This window comes from Pristiophorus japonicus, chromosome 8, assembly GCF_044704955.1.
Source record: "Pristiophorus japonicus isolate sPriJap1 chromosome 8, sPriJap1.hap1, whole genome shotgun sequence".
NCBI lineage: Eukaryota > Metazoa > Chordata > Chondrichthyes > Pristiophoridae > Pristiophorus > Pristiophorus japonicus.
The window spans coordinates 215,383,920-215,397,583 of NC_091984.1; the positions used below are offsets into that span (position 1 = coordinate 215,383,920).

Consider the following 13,664-nt stretch of genomic DNA (forward strand, 5'->3'; position numbering starts at 1 on the left):
TTTTTTTTCCCCCGTGCGCGGTCCCTTTAACTGGCTGTGCGGCCCGTTCAAATTTCTGCGCATGTAAAAGGCGGTAAGTGGCCTGTGCAGGACCTCCAGACCGCTGCACGGTTGAACAACTTAGCAGGAAACATTGATCCCAAAGCCACATATGTTCAGGGCTATGAAATACAGATTGTAAGAAGTTCATTTTATAGTAAACCACATGCATTGCCTCATCAAATCTGTGCGAAAGAAAGAAGTTTGCTCTGTGAACAGTTTTTTGTTGGATTTATGGTCCTTGTTTCAGGCGGTCAGCTTGTTTGTTCCATTTAAGTCTGCACCTGTCCGCTGTAAGTTGACGAATTATAGATATTGTCACATTTTATTGTAACATTCGGGTACCGAATGTACTGGATGCAGCAATTTTCTTTTGCTCGAAACTTGTTTTTTTCTCTCTCTGGTTTTGTGCCTTGCCAAGGGGACTGCATGGCTGCAGGAAGATTAAGGGATTATGCAGGAAGTGTAAACAGGCCTGTGTAACCTGAGCTTTTCCCCTGTCTATTTGCGTGCACACTTTGGCTGCCACTCCGGACCCGAGCCATGCAATACTTTTACTTTCCCCCTCTTTCCTATTCTCTTTCTCCCTCCCTGATCATTCGCCCCTGTCAGCATGTGTCCTCTCTCAGATACTCTGCCCTCCCAAATCCCTACCCCAATCCTTCATTACTTTTCGACCTTCCTACTCTCCTGCTACCTTCCTAGGCTTGACTCCCTCCTGAACAAGCCTGCAGCTTCCCTCTGTGCCTCTCTTCGCATCCTACAAAGGGGCCCATCGAGGCATTCGTGCTGCCTCCTCACCAGCAGCAACCTCAAATGTCCCATCCTACTCTCTCACCGCCCATTCCGCCCATTGGGGGCTAATCTTGCCAATCCCCTCCTGGTCCAACTCAATGCCCGCCCCCCCCCGCCACCCCAGCGCTGACCCTGTAGATGCAGACAGTGGGGCAGCCATCACCGACCCTCTCCGCATCTCCGGCCAGAACATCTGTTCGCTTGAAGGCCTTTCACATCCATGAGCTTATCGTGGATGATAGCATTGACATCACGGCTCTGACGGAAACCTGGTAGAAGGCGATGAAACCTTACCCTTAAATGAAGCCTCCCCGCCTGGCTATACCTTCCACCACTTGCCCCACTCAGACTGCCGTGGTGGCGGTGTGGCTCTCATCAGCAAATCACATCTTGGTCTGTCCCCCTACTCCTCCGGCACTTTCTCCTCTTTCAGCATCTCACCCAATTCCACCCCTCTCATTTAAAATTATCGTTCTCTACCACCCACTCAAGTACCATAAAAAATTTATTCCTGATATTTCTTCACTACTTTCCTCCCTCTGCCTCTGCACCAAACGACTTCTCATCCTCAGTGATTTCAACCTCCATCTCAATTTATCATGCTCTCGCTCCTCTGAGTTCACTAGCCTCCAATCCTTCCTTAATCTCTTCCTCCATGTAAACTCACCAACACATATTCACAGCCACCCCCTTGACCTTGCCATCTCTCGTGGCCTCGCTACTCCGATCGTGTCAAGCACAGATAAGGCCATCTCTGACCACTTCCTCGTATCGTTCTCCACCCACATTCCCCCCCCCCCACCCCGACACACACACACACAAACCTTAACTCTTTCTATGTCCGCCCCTATAAAAAACTCTCTCCCGACTCTCTCAAAACTGCACTTATGGAACTCCTAACTGTCCAGCCTTTAGCCCTCCATTCACCATGACATTTCTGCAGTCACCGATCTGCTCAATCATACCCTCACCACCACCTTTGATGCCCTAGTCCCTGTTAAAACAATTATTCTCTTTCACCTTGGCCATTCCCCTTGGTACAGCCCTGATCTTCACTCCCTTAAATCCAAGGGACGCAGACTTGAATGATATGGCGGACAACTGGTTTAGCCATTCACCGCCAGATATGGCTGGGCCACATAAAGAACCATCAGGTCCTGCTCTCGCCTGCCAAAATCGCTCACTATTCCAGAATCATTCTGGAATGTAAAGATAAACCCTGGCTTCTATTTTCTACTGCAAACCGCCTTTCTAAACCCCTCTCCCCAGTCTCCACTCTCACCTCCGACAATAAGTGTGAGGAGCTCATGAGCTTCTTTGTCTCCAAGATTGAGACCATCCGTTCAGCTACTTCTGCCCTTCCTTTCCTGCCTCAGAGAGCTGTGGAAGCTGGGACATTGAATAAATTTAAGACAGAAATAGACAGTTTCTTAAATGATAAGGGGATAAGGGGTTATGGGGAGCAGGCAGGGAAGTGGAGCTGAGTCCATGATCAGATCAGCCATGATCTTATTGAATGGCGGAGCAGGCTCAAGGGGCCGTATGGCCTACTCCTGCTCCTTCTTGTGTTCTTATGTTCCCCTAGCTCACTGGCCCAAACTTTCTCTGAGGATGCCCCCTGCCCTAGCCCTAACTTCACATCTTTCTCCAGCTTCTCCCCAATCTCCCCTCATGACCTTTCCGAGCTCCTCCTGTCCATGAGACCCAGTTCCTGCTCCCTTGACTCTGTTCCCACCAAACTGCTGACCACCCAACTTCTTTTTCTGAATCCCATGTTAGCTGACATTGTTAACGGTTCTCTCTCCTCGGGTACTGTCCCCCTCTCCCTCAAATCTGCTGGCATCACCCCTCTCTTCAAAAAACCAACCATCAACCCCTCCGTTCTTGCAAACTACCGCCCCATCTCTGACGTCCTTGAATGTGTTGCCGCCTCCCAAATCCTTGACCATCTTTCCCGCAATTCCATGTTTGAATCCCTCCAATCCAAATTCCATACCTGCCACAGTACTGAAATGGCCTTCATCAAAGTCACAAATGACATCCTTTGTGACTGTGACAAAGGCAAACTATCCCTCCTCGTCCTTCTTGACTTGTCTGCAGCCTTTGACACAGTTGACCACTCTATCCTTCTCCAACGCTTCTCCACCGTTGTCCAGCTGGTTGGGACCACACTTGCCTGGTTTCATTCTTATCCATCTAATCGTAGCCAGAGAATCACCTGCAATGGCTTCTCTTCCCGCCTCCGCCTCGTTATCTCTGGTGTCCCCCAAGGATCTATCCTTGGTCCCTACTTTTTCTCATCTACGTTACCCCTTTGCGACATCATCCGAAAACACAGCATCAGTTTCCACATGTACGCAGATGACACCCAGCTCTACCTCAATACCACTTCTCGTGACCCCCTCCACGGTCTCTAAATTGTCAGACAGTTTGACATCCAGTTCTGGATGAGCAGAAATTTTCTCCAATTAAATATTGGGTAGACTGAAGACATTGCTTTTGGTCCCCACCACAAACTCCGTTCCCTAGCCACTGATTCCATCCCTCTCCCCAACTTCTGTCTGAGGCTGAACCAGACTGTTCGCAACCTTTGTGTCATATTTGACTCTTAAATGAGCTTTCGACCATATATCCGCAGCATAACTAAGACCGCCTATTTCCACCTCCGTAACATCGTCTGTCTCCGCCCTAGTCTCAGATCATCCTCTGCTGAAACCCTCATCCATGCCTTTGTGACCTCTAGACTTGACTATTCCAATGCACTCCTGGCTGGCTTTTCACATTCTACCCTTCGTAAACTAGAGGTGATCCAAAACTTGGCTGCCTGTGTCCTAACTTGCACCAAGTCCCGCTCATCCATCACCCCTGTGCTCGCTGACCTACATTGGCTTCCGGTTAAGCAACACCTCGATTTCAAATTTTCATCCTTATTTTCAAATCCCTCCTTGGGACATTTCACTATGTTAAAGATGCTATATAAATACAAGTTGTTGTTGTTGTTGTTGTGGGATGATTCAGAAGAATGAGAGGTGATCTTATCAAACGTATAAGATTATGAGGAGGCTTGACAAGGTGGATGCAGAGAGGATGTTTCCACTGATGGTGGAGACTAGAACTAGAGGGCATGATCTTAGAACTGAGATGAGGAAGAATTTTTTCTCTGAGGGTTGTAAATCTGTGGAATTTGCTGCCTCAGAGAGCTGTGGAAGCTGGGACATTGAATAAAGTTAAGACAGAAATAGACAGTTTCTTAAACGATAAGGAGTTATGGGGAGCAGGCGGGGAAGTGGAGCTGAGTCCATGATCAGATCAACCATGATCTTATTGAATGGCGGAGCAGGCTCGAGGGGCTGTATGGCCTACTCCTGTTCCTATTTCTTATGTTCTTATTCTTATGTGTGTATTAGGTGGAAACAAACCCTCTGGGCGTAGTCTCAGTTTCATTGCGTTCTGTTAATTTTGGCCTGGAATTTCCTCATTACTTTCGGTGTAACAATGGAGCAAGAGCCGTGTTGCGCTGTTTTTTGTCCCCCCCAAGGAAGTTTGCGCAAAAGTGACTTACGCTGGTTTTACATCGGAACCTCGCCGATTTCCTTGACCAATTGTGCCTCTTCCGAGTTACGTCCAGCATAGCACATTGACATAGCACTGCCCCCAACCGGAGAAGGCAAATATTTTGCATTTAGGCCAGTTCTGCAAGCGGCATAAATTTACGCCTAAAAATGTAGGCAGAGCAGAGCCTGAATCAGTGTAACGGAGATTGCTGGAGTTTAATTGCGATTTTCTTTCTGATTTTTAAAAGTTTTTCACTCTACTTAACCAGAGTGCTGTCAGTCTTGGTGCAGCTGAATTTCATCAGGTTCTGCCCACCCCACACATTCAGAAGGTCTAAGCTGCTGGAATGGCTTTCCCAATGGGCATAGCACTGTGCTGCAAAATTATAGAAGAGCAGCAGCGAGGCACTGAGAGTGAGGGAGGGTTTGGTAACTCTGGTTTGGCGTACTCCTGGAGATGTTATCATGTGACATTTAATCACATGACATTCATTCACGTGACAGCGCTCATGTCATAAGGCCGGATCACATGACATTTGTTCGCATGACATTTTGCCCACTGTTTGCAAATGTTATTGCATTTATCTTAGTTGAATGTCTTACTATCCACCAAGCCCTGAATAAAATATTTGACTTTTTATTTCATAGTGAGATGAATGATATAAATTATAAATAAAAGATTCAACACAAAAGAATAGAAAGATTTAACGATAAGTAATGTTTAGATAAAAACTACTCGTGATGGTTCTACAGCATCAACTGCAATGAGAAACACCAAGTAAATAGCACTGTTCATCAAAAACTGCACGACTCCGCAATAAAACACGTTATACAACAGCGCACATCACAGGCCCACATGAACTCTCCTTCCCTCCATTTTGTGTTTCTCGCTCTCCCACCCAATTTGTGTTTCTCTCTTCCTCTCTCCCCAGTTTGTGTTTCTTTCAACCTTCCCAGTTTCTGTTGCTGTCTCTCTCTCTTTCCCACCCCTTGTGTTTCTCTCTGTCCCTCTCCCCCCAAGTTTGTGTTGTTCTCTCTCTTTCTCTCTCCCTCCCCCAGTTGCTTTCTCAGGTCTCACGGTGTTTCCATATGATTTCCTTTGGCTCCGATCCCATCATTCTCACAACCGCAATGAAGCTGTACATTCCGAATACCAGAGAGACCAGCAGCACTCAGAAAATGCGGTTTGGCTGAAAGCCGTTACAACACGGTATTGCTCAAGCACGAACTGCGTATACAAGAACCGTTTGCCTGAGGCGTTTGCAGCAGCACTTGGGGGACCAATCGCCCACTCCGGTAGACTCTCGCCCAAAGCAGGAGGGTTGGGGACCCTAGAGTGAGGTGCCATGAAAGAGCACAGCATACATCTTTTTATCCTCAAACTACTACCTCTATTGGTGGCCCTGCATTTGGGCTTTATGATGCCGGTTTTTATGGTCCACCACAGGCAAATGAGCTTTGTCAGAAATTGGGCATAATTTCCTGTCGGCAGGATAGGCGTAGAAACTGGCGTAAATGGCATCGATGAAATTACAAGCCTTGATGTTTTTCTTAAAACTGTCACAATAACAGACAATGCAATACTCATGTGCCCCTTGCTGGTCACACTTGGCTAACACTTCACTAGCTGGAAGAAGCAGCGCGATTCGGCCGAGGTTGGTTGCTATTGTCTGGTTACCTGTGGGATTTCAGTTTATAAACACCATTTTCTTTTACTTTTTTCTTTGTTTCAACCTACAACCATGTTTTGTGACTTCCAACCATTGTCAATATTTTCACAAATATTGCTCGTTACTGAGGTTGAAATATCGGTAGCAGATTTCACAGGAAATGATGCACCTCCTCCTCCTTCCTTTCTACCCCCCCCCCCCCCCGCCCCCGATACACAGCAATCGACTGAGCATTTCACAAATATACAACATACCAAGTGCAGTAGGACACGCAGAGCATCTCGGGCACGATCAGGGTGCTGGAGGATTTCAGACAGAGCCTGGCCAATAAGAGATGAGGGGCTGTTCAATTTAACATCATTTCCAATGAGTGTAAATCCTGCAAAAAAAGGAACAGCTTTTACACAGCAGAATGATTAAATAACTATCAATGCTCGAAGCTTTCAGTAAATATGAACTGACATTTGTAACCAGACTGTAATCAAAATAAATAGAAAATATCAGTGTATATAGTGGCTGCATCATACAAGGCAGCTTTGTAAGCCGTGCATAATGCATAGTGATTGAAATCCTGAATAATATATAGTAACTATAACCCCTGTATAATGGTGACCAGCGATCGCTATAATAAACTGTGACTGTTATTTCTGTATAACAGTGACTATATATCAACCGTAATCACTGTATAAAAGTGATTGTAATCCTTGTATTAATACTGTGACTGTAATAATCTCTATATAAAGCATGGTGACTGTAATGTGTATATAATGCACCATGACTGTGATCACTGTATAAAAGTGACTGGAATCTCAATATAATAGTGACTATATTTGACCCTGAACTGAGCCTTGGTCCGCATATTCCCCAAGACCACCTACTACTTCCATCTCCGTAACATCGCCCGTCTCCGCCCCTGCCTCAGTGCATCTGCTGCTGAAACCCTAATCCAGGTCTTTATTATCTCCAGATACGACTATTCTAATGCTCTCCTACCTTGCACCCGCCATAAACTTGAACTCATTCAAAATGCTGCTGTCCGTAACCTAATTCGCACCGAGTCTCGTTCACCCATCATTTCTGTGTTCGATGACTTACATTGGCTCCCGATCCGGCAAAGAATCGATTTTCAAATTCTCATCCTTGTCTTTACAATCCCTCCATGGCCTCACCCCTCTCTGTCTCTGTAATCTCCTCCAGCCTCACAGCCCCCACCCGCCCCGAGATGTCTGCGCTCCTCTAATTCTGCCCTCTTGAGCATCCCTGATTATAATCACTCAACCATTGGTGGCTGTGCCTTCTGTTGCCTAGGCCCCAAGCTCTGGAACTTCCTGCCTAAACCTCTCTGCCTCTTTTTCCTCCTTCAAGACGCTCCTTAAAACCTACCTCTTTGACCAAGCTTTTGGTCACCTGCGCTAATTTCTCCTTATGCAGCTCAGTGTCAAATTTTTTCATCTCATAATACTCCTGTGAAGCACCTTGGGACGTTTTACTATGCTAAAGGTGCTATATAAATACAATTTGTTGTTGTTGTATAGTACAGTGACTAATCACTGAATAAGTGATTGCAATCTCTAATATACCATAGCTACAATCCCTGAAAATATGACTACATAAATATAGTTACTGCGATCCCTGTATTTATTGTGGCCACTGTAATCCTTGTACAATGTACCATGACTCTTTCATTTTCCAATGTCACAGGAGCAAAATTATTATTATCTCACCCGCTTTTTCTACCAATCACTATAGGGCCAAAATTGTCCCTTTATTAAGAGCCGTGTCGGGTGGAGGTGCCGACATTTGAGAAAATGCCCTGCTTTATTTTGGGGCGGTATTTGGGACCACCCCGCTCGTGTTCCCACCCCATTGGGCACGCGCCGACCCCCTTTCCGTCCCACATGGGAAATTGCTCGCGGCAAATTGCCCCGCGGGAGTGGATCGGCCGCCACTCGGTGCCCCCGACAGCTTTTCCCAGCGGGAACCTGCTTGTGGCTGGGCGCCGCATCAGCCCTTAAAGGGGAGGGCATGTTAATGCGGCCGCCATTTTATTTTAATGGTCCGACAATGGCAGCCACGGGTTCGGCCAGGCCGCCAGGCACCCCTATTGGGTACTGGGCCACTGGCCCGGCCGAAACCCGCCCTGATGGCCCAGTGGGCCAAACTAAACTTTGTGCAGAGCTCACAGCTACCCTCCCCTTTTACTGAAGGGGAGGGACGTTGTGACATGTTAGCGTCGCACTGACGTCATCGGCGTCGCCGTGCTGACCACCCGCCTTCCGCCCCGCTCCCGAACAACGTCCGCCCCTCAGCCGTTCCGCCCCCCCCCCCCCCCGCCCCCGCTCCCACCCAGAGAAAAACACATTTATAACCTCAATTTGGCTCGACTCTGCCCCAACAATTATTTATATCAGTAGGTGCGCCCCATTCCATTCGGGGGGCAATTTCGGCCCCTATATGTCACAGTGGAACCAGCCACTGTTCATCAATGTGTAAAAGTAACAGATGAATTAGAATAAATTATTGGATGCAGGGCACCCACAGGTTTAATCGTGGGTAGGATAATGGTACTGGACTGGTAACCCAAAGTTGGGAGTTCAAATCTCATTATGGCAAGCTGCGAAATTAAACTCAATAAATCTGGTGATTTCTGGAATATCTCCAGGTGGAAAGCAGCCAGATTGATATTAAAACTCCAACTGGTTCCCTGATGTTCTTCAGGGAGGGGAACTTGCTACCCCTGCCTGATCTGGCCAAGACAGAATGTCGGTCCCATATTGTATGGTTGACTTGCATGATTGTATAATGCCTTCAGAGCAACTAGGGATGGGCTGTAAATGTTGCTTTGCCAGTATCGCCCACATCTCAAAAACATTTTTATTTAAACTTCATACTCATACGTAGATTTTAGGAATAGTCCCACTCCCACAATTGTTCCAACAGTCCTCAAACTCTCAGCAATCCAGCTATTTCTCTGGCTATTATACACCGAGCACCTGAGACCTCAGCTGCAGATGTCCATTTTAAACAGAATCTAACAAATGTTCAGCATCAGCCTGGGCGGGAGTTAACGCCAAGGCTGCGCTGGTTTTTTTCAACGCAATTCGCCCAAAGTCAGCCAAACCAGCGGTAAAGATCGAGGAATTTTAAGCGCAAATTACGTTCAGTGGATTTCAAGTTTCCGCGATCTTTTGCGTTCGTTTAAAAGACAGCGCTAGAAACCGGCCCCGCCCACAACTCTGGCCATGCCCCCAGATCGAATTAATCAAATTATTTTTTTAATTTTAGACGCAAGGACAATAATAGGAACATTTTAAAAGCTTTGAATTTGTTTTTAATTTAACTAGGAAACTGATTACTGTACCCCAATTTAACTAATAAATGGTTCTGTATATTTAGAACCGGGTTACAAACAAGCGGTGGACCAGACATTCTGAAAATATATTAATAAAGCTGCACCAGGTCACCACTATTAAATATATCAAGAATATTTTTCAATGCAAAAATGTGTTCTTTAAATTACATTCTCGAACGCTGTGCGGTTGTGCTGTTTCACCGCAGATTTTACATTCCGTGATATGCAAATAATTTAGACGGAAACTTGAGGAGAAAAAACTTCTCGAAACTTGCACAATTTGTGCCCAGATCGGCGATTGCACCCAAAGGGGAAACTCGTCGCTCGTGTGGTTATGCTCATGTCTTTGTCGGACAAATTGTTTTTTGTTTTGAGATTTCAGCGGGGGTGAGATTGGACTTCGGCAGTAACCTGATACAGGCTCGTGCTGAATCAGCAGCCCGTTACACAGCACTGGAGGACAACTGAAAAGAAAATAGGGCCTGGTGTAAAACTGGCTGCCGTTTCATGCAACTGGCGTAAATGAATTTCACCCTCCATTCTTTTTAAAGTACTTTCTGCCCTCCTTGCAGTAAGCACCATTAGTGACAGAGATCGTCAATTCAGCATGTTGGTTTTCATGTCCCTTTTCTCCATAGTTAATTAATTCGATTTTCCTGCAACAAATTATCCTGTTGTGTATTACAGCCTATTTCCCCTGTTCAGTGGCATCTCGATTACCTGTCATTGTGGAAGGAATGTTCGCCCCCACCCTCGGGCAGGTAATAGAAACTGACGGATAATCGAGGCTCCCCTGGGACAAGGGGCACACTAATCAGCTGTTCAGGAGCAGTGCAGCCTCATTTGCATTGCTGTCCTTACTTACTGGTTCTTTTCAATCTCAGTAAAAAGATTTGAAAAGAAATAGTATGCAAGGAGAGCCATTCACAAGAGGCTCCTCCAGTCTGCTAACAGCCGATCACTGTCCTCCTTTCTCTCACTGACTCCCTGTAAGAAAAGTGAGAACGTGGGCAGTGGGATAATTGGGGTTCCATTGTATCAATTTAATTGTTTTACTATTCACCTCACCTCTTGTTTATATTCAGTGATCTCAACAATAACTTGCATTTATACCGCGCCTTTAATGTAATCTAAAACTTGGATGTAGAGCTAGTCGCTTTGACTCTCCGCCCCACCCCCACCACTCGCACAACAATCAATGTTCAAAAGCTGACTGTTTATCAGTTTTAGGTAGTGCAGCCTGACGGATTGGAACAAACCTGCCCAGTTGGAAGGATGTGCAAACTGCTTGCTGCTCTGCACAATCTTCATGGCTTCTCCGAGCGCGGCACTGGATTTCATTCCGTTGAGCAGGGAGGAGTAGAAGGTGTGCACGAACATCTTGGACGCAGCCACAGGCACTGGCCAAAGAGAAACCAAAACACAGTGTGCTCCAGCAGCTAGGAACGCCCGCGTCAGGCCAATGATACCATCTGCTGTTACTTTGTTGTTGGACTCCTGGTAGGAGCCAAGGACTACAAGCTTAATGGGGAGATGCAAATCCAGGATGTCAGCTGCCGTCAGCAAAAACTCTTGCAGGGGAGGGCTGTCAGTGATGCTCTCCGCGTCACTGGCATCATCTTGCATCCTCAGCGACTCTGGGATCGTGTAGCTGTTTCCCAACGAACTCTTTCCGCTCATGGTGCTTCCTTCATTGTTTGGTGTGAGGACCAAGGCAGCAAGTTTCCAGGAGATGTGGGTCGCAAAATGGATGCACTCAGCCTGAGTGAGCATGCTCATCACTCTTTCCTTGGTCGCCGCGCTGTTAACCAGGGGCTGGCAGCCCAGAAGCTCTGCAACCATGTAGGCCTCCTCCTCAGCAGAAGGCATGGGTCCCCAGAGCCAGCGGTCCATTACTGCTGATGGGAGTTTGGGATTACCTATCACAGCTGCCATTGAGGTAGACGAGCTGCACACAGATGTGCTCTTCCGAAGATGGGACTGCACAAAACAAGATACAAATATATATATTTAGTTTCAATGAAAAAAGACTTGCATTTATACAGCGCCTTTCATGACCACCAGACATCTCAAAGCGCTTTACAGCCAAATAAAGTACTTTTGGAGTATAGTCACTGTTGTACTGTAGGAAACGCGCAGCCAATTTGTGCACAGCAAACTCCCACAAACAGCAGTGTCTTAATGACCAGATAAACTGTTTTTATTATGTTGATTGAGAGATAAATATTGGTCAGAGAACCGGGGATAACTCCCCTGCTCTTCTTCGAAATAGTGCCATGGGATATTTTACCTCCACCTGAGAGGGCAGACAGGGTCTCGGTTTGATGTCTTGTCTGAAAGACGGCACCTCCGACAGTGCAGCATTCCCTCAGTGTGGGAGTGTCAGCCTAGATTTATGCGCTCTAGTCCCTGGAGTGGGACTTGAATCCACAACCTTCTGACTCAGAGGCGAGGGTGCTACCCACAGCTGACACATTTGTTTCATGCAGTAAATAGAAAAGACCCCAACATTTAAAGCTATGTTCAGGATAGTAGTGGAGGCTCATTTTTATTCCTCTCCTTACATGCTGGTTCTTTTCAATCTATGTTCTCCCCAATCCACCTGTTTTATGCACCTCGTATAGCCAAGAGGGGCAGAGCCATCACCAATACCGCTTTAGTGCTGACAATAAGAATTGTACAAAAGTGACTGAGGGGGAATATTATTATTTTCACTTCACAGTATGGTCTCTTGATTTTCTACATTTTTTTTATTCATTCGTGGGATGTGGGCATCACCAGCAGGGCCAGCATTTATTGCCCATCCCCAATTGCCCTCGAGTGGTGAGCTGCCTTCTTGTATACACCCGAGTGGCTTGGTAACCTATGTGATAAGAATCAACCACATTTGTGTGAGTCTGGAGTCATATACAGGCCAGACCGGGTAAGGACAGCAGATTTCCTTCCTGAAAGGACATAAATAAATTAGACGTGTTTTTACGACAATCCGGTAGTTTCATGGTCATCAGCACTAATACTAGCTTTTCATTCCAGACTTATTTAATTCAATTTGAATTCCCCAGCTGCCATGGTGGGATTTGAACTCATATCTCTGGATCATTAGTCCAGACCTCTGGCTGATTAGTCCAATAACATAACCCCAATTCGACCGTACCCGATAGACAGTAAACCTAGCAGGGTTGGATAGCAATCACAAAGATAAGGGAAGGTTGACTGAGTGGAAAAGGAATTGAGGAATCTGGTAAAAAGCCCTACTGGGAGACAAAGAGGAGGTTTGGCAAGGTTGATTAGAGGGGGAAATAAGAGTTGACTGTCCAGTCTTGTGGGATTGTGCAGGAGTCCAGGGTCAAGCAGTTCTGGAAGGTGAAGAATCGTCAGGTCCCTGGAGCACGATATAGGAGTTCAGGCATGGTCAGTCCAGGGAATGATCGAATTACCCAATATTTACAGTGCAAGGCTGGGGAACCCTGCGAAGTGACAGTCCTTTGTGGGAGTACGTGAGGTACAAGCAGCCTCAGTTCTCGGGTACAGAAGTCCAGGCAGTCTCATTGGGATGGCGTGAGATATGACACAGGAATACAGCAGGAGCTATTGAGGGGGATTCAGTGCAAGTAGGGGAAATTAGCTAAAAAGGAGGAAAATGAAACCAGACTGGTTCGGAGCACAAGAATGAGGATTCAAGGAGATGGGCAGGAAGGAAAGGACGAGAATATCTGGGTCAGCAATGAAGTCCTGTGACATCACTAGGTTGAAGATGATGGAGGTTTGGGAGAAATATATGAAAACTGGGACTGTTGGACAATGTAGTTGGCAAGCAAGCAGCAGCATGAAACTTATACATAAATAGCTGCTTTAAAACACATCTCATTACCCAATGTTTACTGAACAAGTTTTATTGAAACCTCTAGCACATGAAGGAGAAGCACACTGAAAGGGACGTGCTGAGTTCCTACCCTGGGACTTGCTTGAAGGGCCCGGATTGAGGGAACAGCGATGATACTGAAACGTTCATAGAGATACTCATTAGAGGAGCTTCCTTTCAGTAGAGCGAAGGGAATGAGGTATAGTTCCCCTTCCAGGACTAACACGAGCTGACGGTGTCGGCCAACAGGTCCACTGGAATGCATTAATCCCTAAGGAATCAATTAAAAAAAAGATGGTTATTGAAATATAATGAAATGGCCCTTTCTTTGGTGAAACACCTGCTATTTCTGCCAGTGTTGAAGTCAGATGCTCTCAATACCACCTAGTTGA

At 46.4% G+C, this 13,664-nt stretch overlaps 1 protein-coding gene across 1 annotated transcript in view; it reads right to left on the minus strand.

Moving 5' to 3' along the window:
* ttc28 (tetratricopeptide repeat domain 28) overlaps positions 1-13,664 on the minus strand; it is an 842,907-nt gene that overhangs the window by 45,754 nt on the left and 783,489 nt on the right. The window contains exons 15-17 of the mRNA XM_070886369.1: positions 13,364-13,543; positions 10,670-11,390; positions 6,313-6,437 (exon numbers count right to left, since the gene is read on the minus strand). Of these exons, the coding sequence (XP_070742470.1) occupies positions 6,313-6,437; positions 10,670-11,390; positions 13,364-13,543 (1,026 nt within the window). The remainder of the gene's footprint in view (positions 1-6,312; positions 6,438-10,669; positions 11,391-13,363; positions 13,544-13,664) is intronic.